Below are 23,978 nucleotides of genomic sequence, written 5' to 3'. Positions count from 1 at the left end.
TTTGAGCAACAGTTAGCTTAGCCATCAGAACATCAGAAGTGTCAGTGTGAAGGTGTGGGCCTCGTCACCTCCATGTGTTTGAGTTTATCCGAACCTCAAACCGTGTTGCTGCAGGGCTTTGAACGTGTGACCTCTGGAGCAGAGGGTGCTCACTTTAACCAAACACAGATGCCCTCCCAGCCTCAAAAACCCTGTGTCACTGCGGCGAACCAGAATCATCACACAACCCCGGAATTGCGGTAGCTCTGATTTTAGTCGCGTGTTTACAACAAAAGACCAAATGGAATTTTGGAGTAACTTTTGTATTTGGAAGACAAAGAAAGAGCTGCAGTCGACTAAACCCACGCTTGTGCAACAATTAAAAACTAAAATAATGTGAAACTAATGAAGCCTGCATAAATTCACCTGGAAGACCTAACTTAAATCGGCATCGGCCACTATGGAAGGACCCCTCTCCCCAGCGCCATCATCGCACTCAAGCGGCGTCCGCCTGTCCGTCTGTGAGAGTCAGATCCCTCACTTCACCATGGACTCTTCCAGGTTTCTGCGCTTATCCCAAGAGGTTATGCAGTTTTTCCCGGCCAAGAAGGATGGTGAAAGGACAGGGGGCATCTGCATTATGGCCCTCGCACCTGCCCCTCATTCCCAATCAACGCTCTCAAGTTACTCCTCCCCGCTCCAATCAGCGCCCAGGCGGTCGCATTTAAGCCCTCAGGCAGATGGCTCGGCCACTCAAACCGTACTGCGACCCACCGCCTCCCCGTCTCCTCCTCTGCATTCCCCTCATCCGCTACCTTCTCTCCACATCTACCACCACCAGTCTCCAGGCTCCGGGGGGAGACATCTAATTCAATTAGATTATGGAGTGCCCATGATCACTGTCTTCCACCGGGGTCTGAGTGCCAAATAACCTCCGTAATAAAGCTTGCTAATCATTCTCTTCTGTGTCCTTTAAGTCTCTCCAGGGTGAATTACCGTTACGTATAAACGAGGTCAACGGAATAGATGAAAACAACAATTTAATCCAAAAATATTAATTTGGTCTTCTTTAACGTCTTTAACCCAACACAAAACAGTGCAAGTAAACGGCACATTTACCTTTGCTCCCAAAACTCCAGCTAAAGCACTCCACTTCTTCTGCTTTCTGCTGTGGTTATAATACATCATTATAATATAAATTCAAATAATTAGTCGGCTAATAAAAATCAACATTCGAGGACTTTCAGTGCTGTGAAAATGTCTTGTGTCAAAGTGTTTTAACTGCATCTAAATGATAAGATCTTTCAGACTTTTCCTCTCTTGTTTAACTCGTTAGCTTGACTCAATTTTCCTTATTTAAAAAGCCAAACCCTGTTAAGCACGTTCTGTCAGTTATAGATTTAATCCAGCAGTAATTTAAGGTAAATAGAGTTTGTTAAAGGTGGAATGGATGATTTTTTGGCTCCAAATCTAAGTCTCATTTCCTCATGGCGTGGACTGCCGATTAGTCCTGCCACGTATCAATCATAGAACGCACCTACTGCCCACCTGCAGCCTCGTCGGCTCGTCCCCAGGAGAGCAGCACGTTTCCCTGTGTCTAAGCGCATGGATCTATCATAATATAGTTCCCTCAGTGTACAGGAGAAAGACAGTTTGCGCTGGCTCAGAAGAGACGAAAATCTACGGAGACGAGAGATGCGATACGATCCGTCGCGCTAATAAACAAAGGCACATCAGGCCGCAAGACTTTTCTCTGCTTCCGCACGGGGCACTTCTGCTTGAGTTCTCAAATCTGCGAAATATTGTCCATTACGCCTTTAAGAAAGTTCCAGAACGTTTATATAGTATCGATATAAAACACATTAAATATTAGGGCTGAAACAAGTTCATAGATTAATCGCAACTGAGTGATTATTAAAAATGGCCGTCAACAAATTTGAAAATCGAACGATGGCTTTTGAACCAAAAACAACCTTCAAACTAACCCAGGACATTTTTTTTTACCTAGATGAAGCAGGAAATCCTTTAAAAAAGACACAAGAAACATTTAAAGTTGTGTGTTTTTATCGAAAAAATGATTTTGTTGTAAGTAAAATGTTGTCAGGCAGCATTTCTTTAGCTTCCTCTCAGTTAAATATAGTTAAAAACCCCATATTCACTATTGGTTAATCAAAATAATAATAGATTACTCAAAATAAGGGTTAGTTGTTGTTGAAGATGCTCGAGTTTATTCACACTTTAATGTTTCTGAACTTAAAATTAACTTGTTTAAAGCTAATAGAGGAGTACGACACACATGTGCAGATGCGACAGTCCCCGCCTCCTTAAGTCCTCAGGCGCAGCTAATTTCCTCACGCTCGACCTCTGACCCCTTCACCCCTTTTCATCCCAGAGAACAACAACTACAGTGGCTTTTACTTTCCCTCAAACAGTGACACATTTCTCTTTAGGCCCATACAACACTTTAAACAACACATTTACCAAGAATAAACATTTTGCCTGTTTGTCCCCAGTTTGACAATTTTTGTTAAGTTTATAATTGTACTTCCTGGTTGAACATGAGCAGAATTATGACATAGGTAGAGGTAATTCCACAGCTGTTACCTAGCAACCAAACTATAAAGAAGAGTTATGATTATGAACAGTTATGATTTGACACACAATAATATCATATAACACGTTTGTTTTGTCGAACAATGGTTTACTGTCAGAAAAGTGTCACTTAAGAGTAAACTGTCTCTGTGTTTTCAATTGCACATTGACAGACTGAGGGCACCACAGCGCTTCTGTATCTTTGTTTGCACTGAACTCACGCACACCATGTGTTTTCTAATTGCGTGAATGTTAAACCAGCCAGAAAAATGTGCATAATGTCACAAACATTAAATTCACTCCCCCCATGTCAATCCGTACAGTTACATTTCTCCAATTTGGTGGGACACTTGCAGAGAGCCTACTCGTAGCTCCAGCTGATTGGCCAAACGGATGCAAAGGTATTATATTGTACAGTTATGCGCAGTATGAATAGTCATGTGATCATAAGTATTTATTTTTGCCATTTTTGTTATTTACTTTTAGTATGGGGTGTCCATTCATTGAAGGAATGGCTGAGTAACTTTTTGAATATTCTGGGAAATATTTCTTATGTATTACTTTTGGGAAAGTTGTGTTCTTTTTGTAATTGTATTTTGGTTGGGTTATGTAATGCCGTGGGAGGGGCATAAGCGCATAAAAGCGGGACCATTTTAGCTGCCAGTGAGTTGGTGTGTGGTTGCAGAGTGGGCAACACCTGTGCAGCAGAGAAAAAAAAACGGAAGACTGGAGTTTGTGATGTAAACCTGCACTTTGTAAATAGCAGTTTTTTGTTTTGTTTTTTGGCACAAAATAAACCACCAAAACGGCATTTTTGACACGGCCATTGTGTTTTTGGAGAGAGCCCCCAACACAGAAGGGATTGAGCTTTACTTCCTTCCTTTACTTTCGTCATTTTAAACAATTTAGCAGAAGTAAAACTATGATAAATATTTACCACAGATTCTAGCCCACCAAACTAAGTCTGAATTAGAAAAACGGGAGAATAATATAAACTTTAATGATGTTGTATGAGTTTTACGCTGATCAAATGTCGGTGTGTGAAGAAAAGTTTAAAAAAAAACTGTGTTGAAAAAACTGATTTTTTGAATCCATGAAAAATGTATTTAACAAAAATTATGTTGTTCTCAATCATTTTCATTGATAAAATGATCATTTCTGTGACATTAGAGGAGTTTTGGTTGCTCCAAAATGTTACAGAATTTCCTGTTGTGATGTCATCATTGACAACCAGGAAGTAAAATTATAAACCTAAAAATAAAATGCCAAACAGGGATAATAGCTATAACATTTTTAGCTAAATATTAATATAAATATCACAACTGTGTTTCAGTAAAATAAGTAGTTCAACCCGCTGTGATTGATCAATTCACTTCAAAAGTATAATTTCAAATCATAAACAACTTCCTTGGTTTCAAATGAACACAATTTTGTTTAGGTTGTTTTCTAACTTCATATAAACAATGCAGTATTTCATAAAGTCATTATATCATGATCGATTGACAATTCAAATGGCTTTTTGTCAAATGGAAGTGTTTAACGTGTGGATTTCAAAATGATACTTCAGATATGGTCATGAGACAGAACAATATAAAACACAATGTAAAGTCTAGATTTGTTGAAGGTAAACATCATTTAAGGTAGTAATGTACAGCAAAGGGGAAGTACAACTACTTCAACTACTGCCTGGACTATTCATTAATTCACAAAAACAGAAACATTTATTCAGTGTTTTATGTTTTAATTAATTTTCAGATCAAAGACGTTTCAAGAAAAAGGAGTTCTGGAGCTGCTCTGACCTACAACACTCACAATATTTCAGTTTTATAACTTTGAAGTCTCTGGTTTAGACTTGGTTCAATCCTGGTTTAGTCCTGGTTTAGACCTGGTTTAGAACTGGTTTAGAACTGGTTTAGACCTGGTTTGGTCCTGGTTTAGACCTGGTTTAGACCTGGTTTAGACCTGGTTTAATCCTGTTTTGTCCTGGTTTAGACCTGGTTTAGTCCTGGTTTAGTCCTGGTTTAGTCCCGGTTTAGACCTGGTTTAGACCCGGTTTAGACCTTCTGACTCACTCTCTCTCATGTTTCGCACAAACGACATCGTCGATTTGAACAAGTCTCGACACAAAGAAATTATTTACGACTTCAAACCGCAGCAGAACAGATCGACAATGAGTAATTGCATTTTTACACTTTTTTAAACGATAATTAATGTCATTTTGTGGTATAAAAACAATAATTATACCATGTTTTCAATATAAATCTGGGATAACTCTTAAACATACTTGAGTGATACTTTTTAATCACAAGGCCGATCTCAGTGATTCACAAAAAGTTGTTTAATAATTTGTGTGTGTGAGACGTAGCTAAAGCTAAAGTACAGGAACAGGAACACTTTTGCCTCATTTATTTGACTTCTTTGCAAAGCCACTGCGCCGCATTTTAACCTCTCTTTATGTAATGCATTGGCTTTGGATAATGTTAGATGCTTTATGACCTGGAAATATCATATTTTGGGTCTTGACAAAGCGATAAACAGGAAACAGCTTTTGCTATTGCTAATGTGCTTTGCTAGCTTTGTTTTGCTAAGCATGTGAGCTCAACATATAAGTTAGCATCAGTGGAAATACAGTGCTTTATCACAAGATAAAGTCAGAGTTTATATTCGTTAGTGTTTCTCTGCTTTTTGCAGTCTAGTTTTGGCCTGAGTATGCGTTCTCTCTGATCCAATGGAGCTCGGTACCTGTCGGCGTCTCCTTGTCCCGTGGATGCGTTCCGGTGCAGCGTCTCTCTCACAGCGGCCATGTTGGAGAGATCATGGAGGCGGTGAAGGCGACGCGTGTACAGACCCAGCCCTCCATCTGTCAGGTAACTACAACACACACAAGTTCATCCATAAACATTATCGATCAGTCTCTTCGCCTAAAGGAGCAAAAGTGACCGTAGTTGGGACAAATCTCAAAAAGGTTTAAATGAGGTTTAAATTGACAGATTTCAAACACAAACACTTGCCAAAAGTCAGTAAAAAACCATGCGCTTAAACAGTTTAAATGTGGAGTAAAGTCTGACGTCAGATGTAAAACTGCTCATTTTGATGACAACGAGCTAAAGAAATCACTTTTCTTTCTCGGTCTAAGATTAGACTTGATGAAATGGTCCAACTACATTTAAACTGAGCACTGAGCACGGCGACAAAGCACAGACTAATCAGGTTTAAAAGAGTTATAACATTTAAACAGGTTTACAGTTGTCTAATTTTGACTTTATTTGGTTTATTTGTACATATAAATTATAGTTTTACCAATCGAGGAGATATATGTGGAGAAAACCTTAAAAAAGACAGGAAGTGACATCACACCAGGGAAGTTAAAGAAACTGAATTTTTGACTCTCATTAATTCAACAAAATAAAGTTGCTCTCATATATTTTCATTTGTCAAATTAAACAAACAGTGGTTGGCTCAGTGGTTGCTAGGTAATTTTCTAGTGTGATGTCATCAAATTATAAACCTAAAAAAATTTGCTATTCTGGAATAACATTTTTATAATTTTTGGGTAAATCTCAAATATATTTATCTTAACTGCATTTTAGTTCAATGAGTCGTTCGACCTGAAGGGGGCACTTTAAGGATTATTAATAATAGTTACTTATCAATAATAGTGTTTTTTAAATAAACATTCCAGCCTTCTCTCAGCTCTATTATTTACTCCTTAACTTCAAACTCTGCACGGTTCAGTCCGTCCGTTTCCCTTCTCTCAGCGCTTACAAAATCATATTTATTACTCTCCGATCCGAGCGTTCTTTCAGCAGGAAGCGGACCTCGTTCATCACTGTATGTGACGCTACGTTCAGATCGAGAAGATGTGTCAGAAAATCTAAAAATATCAGTCTGAAATGCGTGGGAAACTGTGTGAGTTGGCGAGACAGAAACACAGTCGTGTTTGAACGGTTTGGGCAAAAGTGGGTCAAACGCAGCATTCCCATGGTCTTTTTGAAAGTTCGTTTAACCAGGAAAGGCCCATTGACATGAATAATTTAATATAATTTGTGTTCCAAACTGACTATTGAAATCAGTTTTTTTCCTTTCCTGTTTGTAATCCGTTACATTTAAAGGCAGAATATACGTTAATATGATATCATAAAAGTAAAAGTACTGCAATTTTATGTACATTTTACAGTGGGTACTTTTAAGCAAAAGTGGGTCTTACTTTGGTGGCTGCCCACCAGTCCAAAGGTTCACTAGTCTGAAGGTTCACTAGTCTGAAGGTTCACTGGTCCGAAGGGTTAGGGTTCGTGAACCTTGTGAACCTTCAGACTTGTGAACCTTCAGACTTGTGAACCTTCAGACTTGTGAACCTTCAGACTTGTGAACCTTCGTGGAACCCTTACTTTTACTTCACTACATCTGAGAGCAGGATCTGTGCTTTTTCAACACAAAATATACACATTTTAAACATAATACTTCAATAATTTTACTTTTTAAATGTGATACTTTTACAGTAACAAATAATGTTAGAAAATAAAGCAATAAAAGATACTGAAACAAGTATTAATACATAAATAAAACGGTTTTAAAATGAGTTTGAGCTTTATCAGAAATAGAAAAAGAACATGTTTAATAAATAAATTACTATTATTTTGGGTTTGAAATGTCAGTTTTTTGTCTAAAACTTGACTTAAAAAACGGCATTTTAATGAATCGAGTATATTGAAATGGAGTTTGACATTTTGTGATTAACTTAACATTGACTCCTCTGAGCTGAAGTGAGGCTTTAAATAAAGACTCAAACATGTTGAGGTTTATTGGCCAGGGTCATTACAAACAGCAGGTACTGGTCATATGACAGCCAGGGTCAACTTGTCCACTGAGACGTTTTGGTTTAAAGCCAAAAAAAAGTGTTGCCTTAAAAAAGGCACCACTTAAGACTCAATAAAGAACCAATGATAAGTTGATCAGTATCAGACTTGGTTCTGTCTCTTTCAACTGAATTCAGGATGACTGATGCTTATGATGTTCTGCAACGAGTCACTGGGATAGGCTCCAGTCACCCGCGACCCCGAAAGTGAACAAGCGGTAGAAAATGAATGAATGAAACCAGCTGAATCATGGTAATTCCTGATGAATCACAGTGAACTTCAGCTTGGATGAATTAAATGTAGATTCTTCACAAAAATGAGACGCACAAACATTGTTTACAGTCCTGGTTCAGTCCTGGTTCAGTCCTGGTTCAGTGCAGGTTCAGTCCTGGTTCAGTCCTGGTTTAGTCCTGGTTCAGTCCTGGTTCAGTCCTGGTTTAGTCCTGGTTCAGTCCTGGTTCAGTCCTGTATCTCTTGTCTTACCTTTCTGCTTCAAACATGGATCAAATCTAAATTCTAAAGTAAAATCTGGTAGATTTGTTTCTAGGAATTTCCCTTTACAAAAACAAGTTATTTAAATCCATTTAGATCACGGGCCATTCTGCTGCAGTGTGATTGGTTTAAGTCCTGGTTTAGTCCTGGTTCTGTCCTGGTTCAGTCCTTGTAGCTGCATGTCCGTGTGAGTAAATGTTCTGCTCCACATGGAAAGAGATGCAGGTGGGAGGAGCTTAATGCAAAAGAGGCGGGCAGAGTTTATAGAGAGAGTCCTGGTTTAGTACTGATTTAGCCATGCTTTAGAGCTACTTTAGAACTGTTTTAGTCCTGTTTTAGTCCTGCTTAAGTCCTGTTTTAGTCCTGCTTCAGTCCTAGTTTGGTCCTGCTTTAGTCCAGGTTTAGTCCTGCTTTAGTCCTGGTTTAGACTTTAGGATGAGACAGATGCAGATTTCCAACTTGGACAATAATGTCCAATAACTATATTCTGTTTTATTTTGTTTAAACGTCACTGACAGATTCAGCGAGAGAGGAATTTTTAAAACTGTTTGAAAAAGACTAAAACTGTAAAAAAAAAACTAAACCTACTCTTCTCTCACTCTGCCAGGAGCTAGGTTGTGCCTCCCTCTAGTGGACACAGAAGAGCAATACAGCAGCTCCCAAACACAAACGACGTCTGGTCCTGGTTTTAGGCTGGATAAAGACCTGGTTTGGTCCAGTTCTTTCTAAAAGGTATTACAGACAAATATTATGCATTAATTGTGTTGTTCTCAGCCTTTAAACTTGCTCTTGAGTAACTTTAGTTTGTCATCTCATGGTTAAAGAACGAAGAAAAAAACATTTAGATTTCTGCTTTTTCCCACCGGACCAGTTTTGGGGCCATCTCATGGCTGCACAGAGAATTACACACAATTTAAACGTAATTCAAATGTAGAGAAACAGATGCTTTCCTGGTAAAAAAAAAAAAAAAGTAAAGGTCAATAAGTGCCACCCCCTGCAGGACACTCAGTGAGAGACTGATCCACCCTCGCTGTGTGAAGGAAAGGTTTCGCAGGTCTTTCCTTCCTGCTGCTGTCAGACTTTATAACAAACACTGTTAGTTCTGAACACTCGCAATACTGACCTAACCATGTGCAATTCTGTCATATGTGCAATTACTGTCGTGATCACATGCAATGGTATTATTTATTTATTTATTTTTATCTTTATTATTTTTTCCCCTCCATCCCTTGTTGGGTAATCGGAGGTTTTGTCTATGGGAGTTTTTGTTTATAGGAGATCTTCTACTGAAAGTGTTTTTCAAACTTCCTATAAGTGATCTGTTCTTTTCTTCTGTATCTACCTCTGTATCTACCTGCGTTGCATCAATGAAATTTCCCCATGTGGGACAATAAAGGAATATCTTATCTTATCTTAATAAAAACGCATGTCACGTTCCTTGTCACTTCCTTGTCTCAGCTCAAACTGGTTCTGATGGTGATGAGACAGAACAAGTCAAGAGATGATTTCTGGAGTTAAAACAGCAGAAGATTCTCAGAGCCATGTCACAGCTGGAGAAAACATCAGTTATCAAGGAGATTCAGAACAGTGTTATTGAGGCGTGGAGGGAGAGGACTTTAGAACCAGGAATCAATCAGAGGGTTACGATGGTCATTGTTTTAATTTCTTGGTTATAATAACTCTATAACAATAAAAGTCCTGTCCTTCTTGGCATAAACTCTCTCCACCAATTTAATTTTTTCTATCTGATATTTTAGTTTTTTCTCCCTTTGTTTCTTTTTTTCGGAGGCTATGGCTATGATTTTTCCACTCAAGACTGCTTTGGAAGCGTTCCAAAGGATGGGTGGAGAAATTTTCCCAGTATTATTTCCCTCCAGATAAGTTGGAATTTGTTTCCTTAAACAAAGGGTCATTAAGCAGGCTTGCATTGAACCTACAAAGTGTGTTTTTTTTGCCTTTCCTCCAATTCCACAGAAATGTAGCTTGGAGCATGATCACTTAGGTCTATTGTGCCTATATCTGATGGAGTGATCTGTCTCTATTGATAACAAAAAAGTAGTCTATTCTGGAATAGAGTGTATGTGGGTTAGAAAAAATGGTATACAGTGTGCTCTAGGGTTCATTTCCCTCAGATTTCACTTTAATGCATGAAACAAAGCCTTTACTGTTCAAATGGTGTCTTACCCGCTGGTGACATCATCAGTGCGTGCCAGGTTTTTGCTCAGCACGTCTCCGTCACTCATGTATCCTGTCATTTCCACAGCGACGCCCGCCAGCTCCTCCTCGTCTCCTATTGGCTCGGAGCCCTCGCCGGCCCCGCCCCTCCCTGTCAACTGACGCTTCAGGTGCGCCGCGTACAGGTAACGCCCAGACCCCGTCCCCCTGCAGTTGGCCAAAGAGGGCGCATCGCCGGCCTGGAGGCGGGGCACAGCCGAGCCCAGTCTCCATGACGACGACAGGTGTGGGCGGGACAGCAGGCTCCGCCCACCGTTAGAGTCCGAGGCGTCGACCGAAGACGACTCCAAAGAGCTGAAGAAACGAGAAAGAAAACATTTATTTTAACAGAAACAAAGCCAATGGTGTCAGGAATCAGTCTAAATAATGTTAAAGTTCAGCGTCCTTTGGCGACTCGGGTCAAACCCCAGAGCAGAAACATAAACCTTAAAAGAACCATATATCTCCAGATCTTACTGTTACTACAAGGTCCTCCTTGAGTCCTAACCTGCAGATTGAGAGACATGTACAGAAACTATTTGAGCCACTCCCCTCAGGCAGGAGGCTACGGTCCATCCAGACCAGAACCTCCTGCCACAAGAACAGTTTCTTTCCCTCAGCCGATAGATACATTCACACTACACTCATACACACTTAAACACTGTCACTTTAAGCAAAATGTTGTCACTCACTGCACTGTTCACTTTCTGCACTACATATGTAAATTCAAGTAAGCCTATTTTCATTTTTTATCTTATAGCCTATTTTTAATTTGATCCTATTTCAAAATATTTTTCTTTTTGTCTTGTATAGGTTGTTTTATCATTGTTCATTGTTTTATGTTGCACCGCATCACCAACGCAAGTTCCTATGTTTGTGAATTCTGTTCTTTGACAATGGCAATAAATCTCTTCTGATCTGATCTTCTGATCTGCTGCTTGTGCTTTTACCTGTTTTTGCCTGTATTTTTACCTGTGTATTTATATTATGTGTTTTTACCTGTATGTTTTTATCTTGTGTTTTTACCTGCGCGTTTTACCTGTGTGTTTTTACCCATGTGTGGTTATAGTGTGATTTACCTGTGTGTGAGCTGAGTTCCTCTGAGGCTGGACATCGTCTCCTCCAGGTTCTGTCTCAGATCTGCAATGTTTTTAACAGTCCTTAAACGCCTCGTCTCTGGGTCTTCTGCTGTAAAATAAATAATTAAAAAATATAACATTAAAAACACAAAAAGTATATAGTGACAAATTAAAGCCCCATGACTTTCTGCCAAAAAATAGACTAAAATAAAAATTTAAAAAAGATTTTCTATTTGGTTGTTTTTATTGCACTGAAAAACATGCACCTGACAGTGCCGTGCCTCTCCACAAACTTGACTCCTCTTGCTTGTTTTCATGGAAATGTTCCCTTGGTGGTAATATCCCACAGTATGGAATTAAACTAAACGTGTCACATCTTTCCAGCATAATTCCATCCAAACATGTGATTTCGTGGCCCTACATACAGAATAATCTACAAACATTTTCCTATTATTCATCTGTCAGGACAAACGCTGGACGCTGTTTTATCCTGAACAACTTTTCCACACGCTTCAGTCTAAAGTCACTGACCTGTCAGATCCTCGCTGGACGAGCGGTTGTTTTTAGAGTCTCGTCCATCAGCGCTCACTTCGGCCTCTTGAGATCTGACGGGAAAAACACATATTTAAAGTCGAACCCGTTAAAAAGTTACCAATTGAGATCCACAGTGGGCAAAGCAAACATCCTAAATGTGAGTCGAGTGAAGCAATGTTTACGGATGACGCAAACCGACCAATCACAGCATGACGGCCTTGACTTTTCAAAGAGGGAAAAGGACAGGGAAAAACATACGTATTTTCAAACTTTTTAACTAAACTTATGGACTTTTAAAACTACGCTAAGACTAATATACGCACAAGATTAATATTGTGAACCCAAAAGCCCAAACAAAGAATAATCAGATTCAGTTTTGCACTTTTTGTGGTCCTTACTTTTACTTCCTGGACCAAAGCACGTCTAGTTTAGCAAAAAGTCTGAGGGCCAATAAAACATAATCTGAGGGCTGCATTTGGCCCACGAGCTGTAGTTTAGACACCCTTGATTGAATACTTAAATCAATTAATTTTATGATGAATTTTTAATTAGAGTTTTGCTGCTTCTCCAGTCACAAGATGGCTGCCGCAACTGCAACGAAAACAGAATTCATGCTCTAGAAGTTATTATAGTTCAGCGAGAGTATACAGATGGAGAGTATGACATACTCTCCATCTGTGTGGGAGATTCACTATTATTGAAAGAAATCTCCAAAATCCAACTCCACAAATGTTTGTCCTTGTCATTATTAGTTTTGGCTCCCTAATCTTGTATATTAATCTTCTCTCTTAACGTCCTTTCAGTGACAATAATCTTTGAAGTTGAAAAATGGCACCACTTTCTAAGGCTGTTAGTAATGTGATTTTAGTTTATTTGTGAACCTGCTGCAGAACTCACTTGTACATGAAGGGTGCAACGGTGGCCATGTTGGGATGACTGTGGAGCTGCTGGTTCTGAGGCAGCTGCACGCTCACTGTGTTGGACGCTGTGCTTTGCATGGTGCCACAGAGGGCGCCGTTCCCCGCTCGCTGGCCTTCGCTGGACGCCAGGCTGGACGTGGAACTCGAGTGTTTGCTGTCTCTGTCCTGAGCTCCTTTGGATGTCAAGCCTCCTACCAAGCGTGCGGACCTCGAATGATCCGAAACCTCTTTGGACCCTTTTGCCACTTGATTCTTCGCTCCTGGTTTCGGGATACCGCTTTGCACTTCTTTCTTCGCTACTTTCCCGCCTTTTGGAATGAAACTCACTATTTTAGACGTCTGTTTGTTGCTTTCCGAGTCCAACATCTCGTCCTCCGCCTCGTTGACTTTAATCTCGGGTGTAGAAGTTCGTTTTGCGGAATCTTTAACTTTATTTTTCTCTTTTTCCGGAGCTTTTCCTGAGCTTTTCTTCGCCGTTAGCGCCCGGCTGAACGTCCTCTGCGCGATTCCTTTCAGCGCTATTTTTGGACTGCTAGCCGTTGCAGGATTCGCTCCATTCATCGCCGGTCGCACATTTCCATTGTCGACTTCAAGCGAATCGCTAATTGGCAAATTCCCTGATGATTTTACGGCCACCGAGCTTTCTTGAGAAGATTTTGACGCACTTTTGCTGTTGAATAACTTAAGTTTTTCGAGCATAGACTTCTGCAACGCGACTTTGGGCGGAGCGTCGCAGGTTGTGCCGTTCTTAGCACCAGATTCGTGCGCTTTGGACGCGGAGGACATGGCGTTTTTGTTCGAAGACTTGCTCCTCCACGGTTTGCTGCTGATGTTGGGCTGTGGGATCGCCGTGTTGTTATTGGACGAGGAGGATGGAGGTGGGGACAGAGCGGAGGAGGAGGTAGCTGAATGGACGCTGATCGTGGTGACTGGCGAGTGCTCAGGCATCGCCGAGGGATGGCAAGTCAAACTCTCGGAAGAATCTGGAAAGTAAGTGGAAAGTGAAGGTAATTATTTGTCCCGTTTGACCATTTTTTTTTAGTTTATAATTGTATTTCCTGGTTGGAGATGAGCAGTTATGATTTGACAGACAATTATACCATATAACACCTTTATTTTGTAGAACGATCGTTTAAACCGTCACTTTAAACTTTTCAAAATTTCTTCACAAACAGAAGTAAAACTATGATAATATTTACCACGGTTCTACACCACCAAACTAAAGCCGTGTTCACACCACGGCGTCCAATTCGTGCCCGATGCAGGTGTTGGATGCCTGTACATTTGAAGGCAAACGCCTCGGACGCGCTTCCAAAAAATAAACTCACTAGTAAATGCGCAGTGGAGGGGTTGTTGTGTTTCTCTCTGTAGCTGTGCGAAAGTGGCTTGGGGGCTTGTCTGGGACCCGCAGATACTTAAGAGGTGAGCAGAGTTTATTCAATATTTATTCATTATTTGCTCCAAGAGCTGCGTCTTGAGGATTTTTAAATTTTTTTCTTCCGGGTAGAGCGTAGCATGCACGTCACTGGAACGTAATCCGCAAAAAAAGTTGAGCTTTGTTCAACTTTTCTGCGTCGAACGCTCTGGACGCGTGTCCAAAATGCAGGATTTGAGCCGCAAAAACGCAGGATTCGGGCCGCAAAAAACGCTGGACGCCCAAGACATGAGTCCACATAAACTCTGAATGTAAACTGGACGCTTTGGGCGCCGCGGTTAATTTGGCCTCTTATTTTTAAGTCTAATCTTATTTTATTTCTTCCTCTGCTTGTCAGTTGCATATTTGTAACAATGAATAAAAGTTTTCCGGACTATAAGTCGCACCTTTTTTCATAGTTTGGCCGGGATGGGACTTACACTCCGCCGCAACTATTAACACATTATTATATAATTTTGTTGTTACTTTCACATTGGCAACCCCATTTCACATTATTTTCACACTGACAACCACAAGAGGTGGATCTAGGCTCTAAGTGCAGAGGAATTGACACTTTGTCTACCTCCGGAGTTGGCAGAGTTGTTTAGAAGTGACACCGAGGAAGAAGAATTCAATGAATTTAGTGATTTGGGGTAAGATAAGATAAGATAAGATATTCCTTTATTGTCCCACATGGGGAAATTTCATTGGTGCAACGCAGGTAGATACAGAGGTAGATACAGAAGAACAGATCACTTATAGGAAGTCTGAAAAACACTTTCAGTAGAAGATCTCCTATAAATAAATTAAAAACTCCCATAGACAAATAAATAAATAAATAAATACCATTGCATGTGATCCCGACAGTAATTGCACATGAATATGTGTCACGACAGCACATAGATTGCACATGAATTTCACAGTAATTGCACATGAATTGCACATGAATTCCAACAGCAATTGCACATATGACAGAATTGCACATCAGTATTAGGTTAGGTCAGTATTGCGAGTGTTCAGTACTAACAGTTTTTGTTATAAAGTCTGACAGCAGCAGGAAGGAAAGACCTACGGAACCTTTCCTTCACACAGCGAGGGTGGATCAGTCTCTCACTGAAGCTGCTCTCCAGAGCGGAGAGAGTGTCCTGCAGGGGGTGACACTCATGGTCCAGCATAGATGTGAATCTAGCCAGGACCCTCCTGTCCCCCACCTCCTGCACCGAGTCCAGAGCGCAGCCCAGGACGGAGCTGGACTTCTTGATGACTCTGTCCAGCCTCTTCCTCTCCCTCTCTGTGATGCTGCTGCTCCAGCAGGCCACACCATACAGGAGGGCCGATGCCACCACAGAGTCGTAGAAGGTCTTCAGGAGTGGCCCTGTCACTCAAAAAGACCTGAGTCTCCTCAGGAGGTAGAGCCGACTCTGGCTCTTCCTGTACAGTGCGTCTGTGTTATGAGTCCAGTCCAGTTTGTGGTTCAGATGAACACCCAGGTACTTGTATGAGTCCACTCTCTCAATGTCTCGTCCCTGGATGTTCACTGGTGAGGGGGCAGTGGGGTGGCGTCTGCGGAAATCCACCACCATCTCCTTGGTCTTCCCCGCGTTGATGAGGAGGTGGTTCCGCTGACACCAGTCCAAAAAGTCCTGCGCCAGTCCTCTGTACTCCGCGTCATCGTCGTCCGTGATGAGTCCGATGATGGCAGAGTCGTCAGAGAACTTCTGCAGGACACAGCTGTCCGTGTCATGTCTGAAGTCTGCAGTGTAAAGGGTGAAGAGAAAGGGCGCGAGGACAGTGCCCTGGGGCGCCCCCACACTGCAGGTCTGAGTGTCAGACACACAGTTCCGGGCTCTCACAAACTGGGGTCGGTCTGTGAGGTAGTCCAGGATCCACTCTGCCAGGTCATACTCCACACCAGCCGTCTCCAGCTTGTCCCTCAGGAGCAGCGGCTGGATGGTGTTGAAGGCGCTGGAAAGATTGAAGAACAGGATCCTCAAAGAGCTGTCAGGTTTCTCCAGGTGAGAGAGAGAGCGGTGCAGCAGGGAGATGATGGCGTCCTCCACTCCGATGCCAGACCGATATGCAAACTGCAGCGGGTCCATGGCTGAGCTCACGGTGGAGCGGAGGTGGTCCAGGACTAGCCGCTCCAGTGTCTTCATCAGGTGGGACGTGAGAGCCACTGGTCTGAAGCTGTTGAGGTCTTTGGGGCGCGGTGTCTTAGGCACAGGTACCAGACAGGAGGTCTTCCAGACCTGTGGTACCACCCTCAGCTTCAGGCTCATGTTGAAGACATGCTCCATAACTCCACACAGTTCATCTGCGCAGGACTTAAGGAGCCTGGGGCTGATGCCATCAGGTCCTGCTGCCTTCCTCACTTTAATCCTCTTCAGCTCACTCCTCACCTGTGCTGCTGTGACAGTCAGTGGTTGGCAGGGGGACCGTGTGCTGGGGGGATGGGTGAGTCCAGGCGAAGTGGGGAGCTGATGGTCCGGGGCAGATAAGCGAAGAGGAACAGATGCAGGGCATTGTCCAGCAGTGGAAGAGGGAGCATGCAGCTGTGCAGGGGGAGGGGCGGGTGACCGATCAAACCTCAAGAAGTGAGCATTTAAATCATTCACCCACTGTAGATCCCCCTCTGTCTGGGCAGGGGGGATTTTGAAGCCCGAGATGGTTTTCAGGCTCCTCCACACTCCCTGAATGTTCTTTTGCTGCAGCTGCTCCTCCATCCTCCTCTTGTAGCCGGCCTCAGCCTGCCTGATCTTCCTCCTCAGCTCCTTCTGCACAGTCCTCAGCTCCTCCTTGTTCCCTGACCTGAAGGCTCTCTTCTTCTCCTTCAGCAGAGCCTTCAGTTCACGGTTAATCCATGGCTTGTTGTTTGGAAAACACTGCACCGTCCGGGAGGGAACAATGTTCTCAAAACAGAAGTTGATGTAGTCCGTGATGCACTCTGTGATGGTGTTGATGTCCTCCCCATGTGGGTCATAAAGCTCAGTCCAGACAGTGGTGCTGAAGCAGTCCCTCAGAGCCTCCTCGCTCTCAGCAGACCACATCCTCACCTCACGGGACACCACAGGCTGCCTGCGCACGATGCTTTAGTAAACTAAGCATGTTCTTTATGCTATAGTTATCTGAATAACTGTTAATATGTAACGTCAACATACCAGACACTTCCAAATGTGACTTATACTCCAGTGCGACTTATTATGTTTATTTCTTTTCTATTATGTATTCCACTAATACACCGGAGCGACTTATAGTACTAGTATAATACGGTAATTTGATTAAAATGATTTAGTTAGAATTTGTTAGAAAACAAACAACAAAGTTTGGTCTTTGATTGACCAAAAGAGTTGCACATAATCAAACCCACAACCTCACTGGAAGCCAACGGCACGACTGCAGACACGTTTCCACTGACAGAACCTTAAAAGGAGATTGTGTCGGAGTGTTTAAAGTTTTAACAATAAGACGCAAGTGTTTACGTTGACGAACTCCAGCGCTCATCTGAAAGTCTCCGGAGAAGATAACGAGAGAAAAAGAACAATTCTAAATTTTACGTATAAATAAAGTGGCTGGCCGGCTCTCGAAACAGTTCTAGAGTCTAAATATCGATCGCCTCAAGTCTGTGACAGACTTTACGGCATTAAAGTCTGGGAAAACAAAGTCACACAAACGAATAAAGACAAATAAAAAAAGCATGTTGTATGATTATTTTATGACCTACAACACAATAGTTTACACAATTTGTTTTGCAGAGAAAGAAGAGAGAAAATATATAACACATAACGTTCTGTAAGTATTTGAAAAGCTGCAAATCACTTAGAGAAAAGTGGATTTGAAAACGCGGCTCGACTCACCGTGAAGTGGAGATTGAACACGGCAACAAGAGTGTCGTGTGAGAGAGAGAAGAGAGTTTGCATATTCAAAACCAACGGATAAGAGAGGGAGAGGGGGGCGGGAGAGAGAGGAGAGAGAGAGGGCAAGAGAGAGGGGCGAGAAGGCGGCAGAGAGAGTAGAGAGGAAGAGAGGAGAGAATTAGAGAGAAGGAAATGATAGAGAGAGAGAGAGTGAGAGAGCTGGAGAGAGATTGAGAGAGGCAGAGTAGCGAGTGACAGAGGCAGAGGGAGGGAGAGATAGGGAGAGAGAGAGAGAGAGAGAGAGAGAGAGAGAGATGAGAGAGAGGGAGAGAGTAAAGCAAGAGAGAGAGAAGGAGAGAAAAGAGTGAGAGAGAGTGCACGGGACAAGAGGACGAGAGCGGAACCAACACATGAACGTCTGAACGAGTCGTAAAAGTGCAACTGTCAGAGTCTGAAATGACCATCTGAAATTAACCAATTAAAAGTGTTGTAAATATGGAGCCTTTATCTGTCTTAAAATAAGATTGCCAACTGAAGCATAAACTTTCTTGTTTTACTTCAAATAAGGAATTTCAAAACTGAAATTAGAAAAAAAATTAAAAGATAATAGTAATATTTTCACTTTTTCACATTGCCCATTAGATTTAACATTCCAGCAGAAACCAATTTTTTTGGACCCGGACTGAACCATGAACCTTTACTATAATATTGTACTTTTATTTTGTAGAGCAGGGCCCTGTAGTAACACAGCTTACTAATATAATATATATTAGATTTAAGTTAAATACTGCAAATATCATTTTGGGAAAATGATCCAAATCTATATCTAGATTAAAAAACCTCAGTGTGTGCATTATGAAGAGGCTCCAGTTTGATCCATTGCAGGGTCACAGGGTCCAGGGGCTTTTAGAGTCACCTTTAATGTCTAACCAGATCTCACTGAGTCCAGGGCCATGTCTGAGTCCAGCTGAGTGAGGTTAGTTGAAGATTGACCACATTCTGAACTTAAACTGAAGGTAAATAACCTCTGAGACTAAAGTCTGTGTCTGAAGTCTCTGGACCCTGATAGGTTCTAGCTCCCAAAGCAGTCTGGCTGTCTTGGGCTCCAGGTGGACTTTAGCTCAGGAGGAGCTCCAGACCCAGAGCCAGCTGATTGGATCAGAGAGAATGCAGACGGCAAAAAACAGAGAGAGACACAAAATAATTATTTGTAACCAAACTCTGACTTGATCTTGGAATAAAGCGCTGATGCTAACTTACATACAGCTGTTTCCTGTTTATCGATGCACGGCACTCGCTTTATCAAGACCTAAAATATGATATTTCCAGGTCATAATGCATCTAACATTATCCAAAGCCAATACATTACATACAGAGAGGTTAAAATGCGGCGTAGAGGCTTTGCAGAGAAGTCAAATAAATGAGGCAAAACTGTTCCCGTTCCTGTTCCTGTTAAGTTAAATGTTAAATTAAATAAAGTGACCAAATCAACCGAGAAATCTTTTGTTTTCTTTCATCGTCTCACACTTTACTGTGACCAACTTTAAGAAATCAAACTCACTTATGACAAAAAAAATCTGACCAAAACAGAGATAAAAACGTACTTTAAACTTAGAAGAACTTTGTTTTTAAATTTTAGATGGCATTAAAAACATTTAATTTTGCTTCTAACATTATAATTTTTATGATTATAATTTTTGTAATTATAGTTTTGAGTAATCAAAAACTTTCACTCAAGAGTAAGAGCTGCTATACTGTCAGAGTAAGTCAGATAAATTCAAATAAAGCACTGTCCAATTCTGCCCCTCTGATTCTACTCTGTTTGACACAGATTCTGCCCTCGCCCCTCGTTCGCCCCTCGCTCGCCCCTCCCTCACCAAGAGGTCCATTTATAATCACTCTAACCCACTTTTCTAAACGCTAGCACGGCTAATTGGGCCCTAATCACTTCCTAATGGTGACTTTGTTCAGCTAAACATGAACCGCGGCCAGAAAAAAACTGCAGACCGAAGGAAAAGAGGAAAAAAGGACTTGTTTGCAAAGGCAGAGGATTTATGTGGATAAAAGATGAGAAACGATTATAAAAGATGAGAAAAGATTACAAAATATGATAAAAGATGAGCTAACAAGCGGCAAGAAGTGAAGGATGGAAATTCATTTGAGAAAAGATTTGAAGTATTTGCAGTTCATGAGTAGATCATGGTTTAGTCCTGGCTTAGTCCTTCTTTAGTCTTGGTTTAGTCCTGGTTTTGTGTTGACTAAATGTCTTTATTTCAGACCATTTTATTTTTGTTCGCTGAAATATTATTTTCTTTTTTTCTCGTCTAAATCCGGTTTGGGAAGTGTTTCAATCGTGGTCTGAAATAGAAACGTCCACAAACAAAACGTGACCTTTGACCTGCCCTTGTGCCTCTGGGCCAAACGTCACTTGACCTTAGACTTAAAGGAAATAGAAGGAAGTGTTTACGAGCAAATGGACTAGACCGGCTCCAGATAAGAAAGACTCAATTGATGTTCATATTAGTTAATGATGTCACCGTTAGTTCAAGATGTCACAGTTAGTTCATGATGTCACAGTTAGTTTATTGAACACATCTCTTTTTCTCTTTCTCTCCCTATTTCTCTCTCCTCTTTTCTCTTTTTTTCTCTCTCTCGTTCTTCCTTCTCTCTCTCCTTTTCTCTCTCAATTTTTTTATATATTTTTTGATCGGTGTGGCGTGGAGCTCGTGCTTTGAAGACGTATAACTAAAGAAGATGTACAACTACAGTAGGTGGCGGTAATGATGACGAAGAAGAACTAAAGTAGATGGCGGCCAGCAGCAACAACAACAACAACAACAGCAGCAGCAGCAGCAACAACAACAACAACAACAACAACAATTTTCATCCAAATCACCCACCCTTAACTTTTGTTTGTTTTGTTTTGTAACAATTTTACAAATGATGAACAAGCAAACTAATGTTTTTTGTGCCATTGCTACGAATGTTAGAGAAGAAGGAAACTTTGGCCACCAGAAGCTTGTTCAACTTGTGGATGAAAAAAAAAAAGCAGATTAAAACCAAAGAATGCAAATGAAACAATTGCAATTAAAAAAATTAGTTTGAACAACTAATAAAACGTAGTTTGGGCTAAGACCAGACCAAGAGCTCCCCCTGCTGGCTCACTGAGTTAGTTAAACGTGAAGTGAAGGTAATTAAAGTTGAAATGATACGTCCTGCGTCACAAGGAGTGTTTGAAGAGGAACTACATGAAAACATGACTCTAAAACAGTAAATACTTCATCTTACCTGAACCAGTCAAAACCTTCCAAAACTTTAGACTCGTCCGACTTGAGCTAAAGAAACTTCTGCAAATGAGGAGCGTGACTGTTTAAGAGTTTGACAAACCAGAACATGACAATTACAGGGAGGGAGAGAGCGAGGGAGGAAGGGGGGAGAGACAGGGGGTGGAAGAGAGGGGGGAGAGAGGAGAAAGAGAAGAAGGAAAAGAGTAGAGGAATGACAAGAGTGAGAAAAGAGAGCTAATGGGGGAAGTAAGAAATAAAAGAGAGAGGGAGACAGGAGAGGAACGAAAGAGAGGCACGGGGGAGAAAAGAGAAGGAATAAGGAAGGAAAAAAGAAAAGAGGGGAGGAGATAGAGGGAGAGCGAGGTAGAAAAGAAGGGAGGAAGGAGAGGAAAAGTGGAGAGAAGAAAGAGGAATAAAAAATGTGATGAGCGAAAAGGGAGAGAGAAGAGAAGAGGGAAGAAGAAAGAGTGGGAAAGTGGAGGTATAGGAGCGTGTCTGTGCTTGTACTTCTGCCTCAGGTACAAACTGTTTACCTCCGTCTTTAAAATACAGCGCTGTACTTCACTAAAGTACTGCGAACACACGACTACTGGAGCATATTATTACTCTGAGGTAGATTAAAAAAGTACATGGACAAAGAAACTGTAACCAGGACTAAACCAGGTCTAAACCAGGTCCAAACTAGTTCTAAACTAGGTCTAAACCAAGTCTAAACCAGGTCTAAACCAAGACTAAACCAGGTCTTAATCAGGTCTAAACCAGGTCCAAACTGAGGAGCAGAAAAACATCTTTAATGAGTTTAGGAGCAGGTCTGAGTCACAAGACAAACTCCCCCTGCTCTGAAGAGGGTGCTGTTCTGTTCTTCACCAAGAGTATTTACACTGGACTTCATAGTCACATGTCCACATGTCTGGTCCAGAGTCCAGAAACCAGAGTCCAGAAACAAGAGACCATATGTACCAGGCTGGTGTATTTATGAGGGACAGAGGGACCAGCTGGAAAAGGCTGGTGTGTTTATGTGGGACAGAGGGACCAGTTGGACCAGGCTGGTGTGTTTATGTAGGACAGAAGGACCAGTTCAACCATGCTGGTGTGTTTATAAGGGACAGAGGGACCAGTTGGACCAGGCTGGTGTGTTTATGTAGGACAGAAGGACCAGTTCAACCATGCTGGTGTGTTTATAAGGGACAGAGGGACCAGTTGGATCAGGCTGGTGTGTTTATGTGGGACAGAGGGACCAGTTGGACCAGGCTGGTGTGTTTATGTAGGACAGAAGGACCAGTTCAACCATGCTGGTGTGTTTATAAGGGACAGAGGGACCAGTTGGATCAGACTGGAGTGTTTATGTGGGACAGAGACACTGTTGACTGAATAAGAAGTATTAACAACAAACTACAGTAAAGACAGAGCTGAGTCGATCCTATAGGGGGTTCCTGTGGCTCTGAAACGTTTCAAAACTCTAGCCTAACGCTGGGCCATAAATGTGTGAGGGCCAGTCGGAGCTTGTCATTGAAGTTTGTGTGCAGAGTTTAATCGAATTGAGGCGGTTAAGTTCAGTCACACACTTCTGCTCCGTCTCACGACGACACTGACACAGATTCAGAACAACTGCTCTGATAAGAACACTTCTGCAGATCCAGAGATAAAGACCAGCCAGCCATGTGTTTGTAGCAGACCAAAGACATTTTCTTTATTTAGCAGAGAAACACTTGAGCCTCTAAACAAATCAGTCTCCAATATTTATAGTAATTCAAAATTCTAAATCTTTGGTCTGTGTGAATCCTCTGCTCATGTTTCAAAAGACAGAGAATGGAAAGATTAAAGATCATTTTGTAGTTGGATTAAATATTTCAGATAAAACTCATCAGAATACAAGAAATGACAGACCATTTACTCAACAGGTTCTTACTCTGCTGTTGGCCCAGTTTTGATCCAGTTTTATCTTACCTCTTGCGGCTGGTGCTTTGGTCTGTTTTTGGTACTGTTTTGGTCTGGTTTTGGTCCTATTTAGGTCTTGTTTTGGTCTGTTTTTTGTCTTATTTAGGTCCTGTTTTGGTCTGGTTTTGGTCCTGTTTTGGTTTGGTTTTTGTCCTATTTAGGTCCTGTTTTGGTCTGTTTTGGTCCAGTTTTGGTCTGGTTTTATCTTACCTCTTGAGGCTTGTGCTTTGGTCTTGCTGTCGAACACTTGGCTGCGGCGGTTCGAGTTGGACCCGATCCGACACGAGGAGTCTACGGCCGGGACCCGAGACGTGGGACCCGGGAGTCTAAGGAGAGAACCAGACCAAACCGGGTCAGAACAAAACCAACACAAGGACTTCAACCCAAACATAAGACTTTATTTATCCACAAGGGAAATTACCTAATTACGATTCTGTGAGAAGAAACATCACCCATAAATGCTTATTATTGACTTCATGAGCAAACAGCAGTATGTGTGCAGTTATTTTAGCAGTGTAACGACGTGTTATGTCCAGAAGGTAGAGCTGGTTCACTTCTGTCAGAGCGAAACCAAAATGTTCTGCTTCACCAGAGCTAAGTCAAGAGCAGCCACACTCCAAATCCACATGCAAGAAGTCCAAAAAGTCTCTAAGATTTTTTTTTATATTTTAGAAATTTACCCCAAATCTGTTTGGGTTTACTGGACTAACACTCACGGAAATGTTGAGACCACAATCGGTTTTCATTGGTATTTATTCAGACTATCACAAATAGGCCCTTTTTGTGATAGGCCCTTTTCACGATGGGCCCTTTTCAGAT

At 41.6% G+C, this 23,978-nt stretch overlaps 1 protein-coding gene across 1 annotated transcript in view; it reads right to left on the bottom strand.

The window, feature by feature from the left end:
- Nucleotides 1-23,978, bottom strand: part of nav2a (neuron navigator 2a) — a 161,084-nt gene that overhangs the window by 72,408 nt on the left and 64,698 nt on the right. The window contains exons 6-11 of the mRNA XM_072464771.1: nt 23,370-23,485; nt 12,644-13,649; nt 11,744-11,817; nt 11,213-11,321; nt 10,104-10,448; nt 5,314-5,442 (exon numbers count right to left, since the gene is read on the bottom strand). Of these exons, the coding sequence (XP_072320872.1) occupies nt 5,314-5,442; nt 10,104-10,448; nt 11,213-11,321; nt 11,744-11,817; nt 12,644-13,649; nt 23,370-23,485 (1,779 nt within the window). The remainder of the gene's footprint in view (nt 1-5,313; nt 5,443-10,103; nt 10,449-11,212; nt 11,322-11,743; nt 11,818-12,643; nt 13,650-23,369; nt 23,486-23,978) is intronic.

The sequence above is a fragment of the Eucyclogobius newberryi genome, unplaced genomic scaffold (genome assembly GCF_026437365.1).
Source record: "Eucyclogobius newberryi isolate DKJ021-1_F unplaced genomic scaffold, fEucNew1.0.hap1 SCAF_5, whole genome shotgun sequence".
Taxonomy (NCBI): Eukaryota; Metazoa; Chordata; class Actinopteri; order Gobiiformes; family Gobiidae; genus Eucyclogobius; species Eucyclogobius newberryi.
The sequence above is the reverse complement of the archived record's forward strand: the minus strand, read 5'-3'. Positions and strand labels throughout refer to the sequence as shown.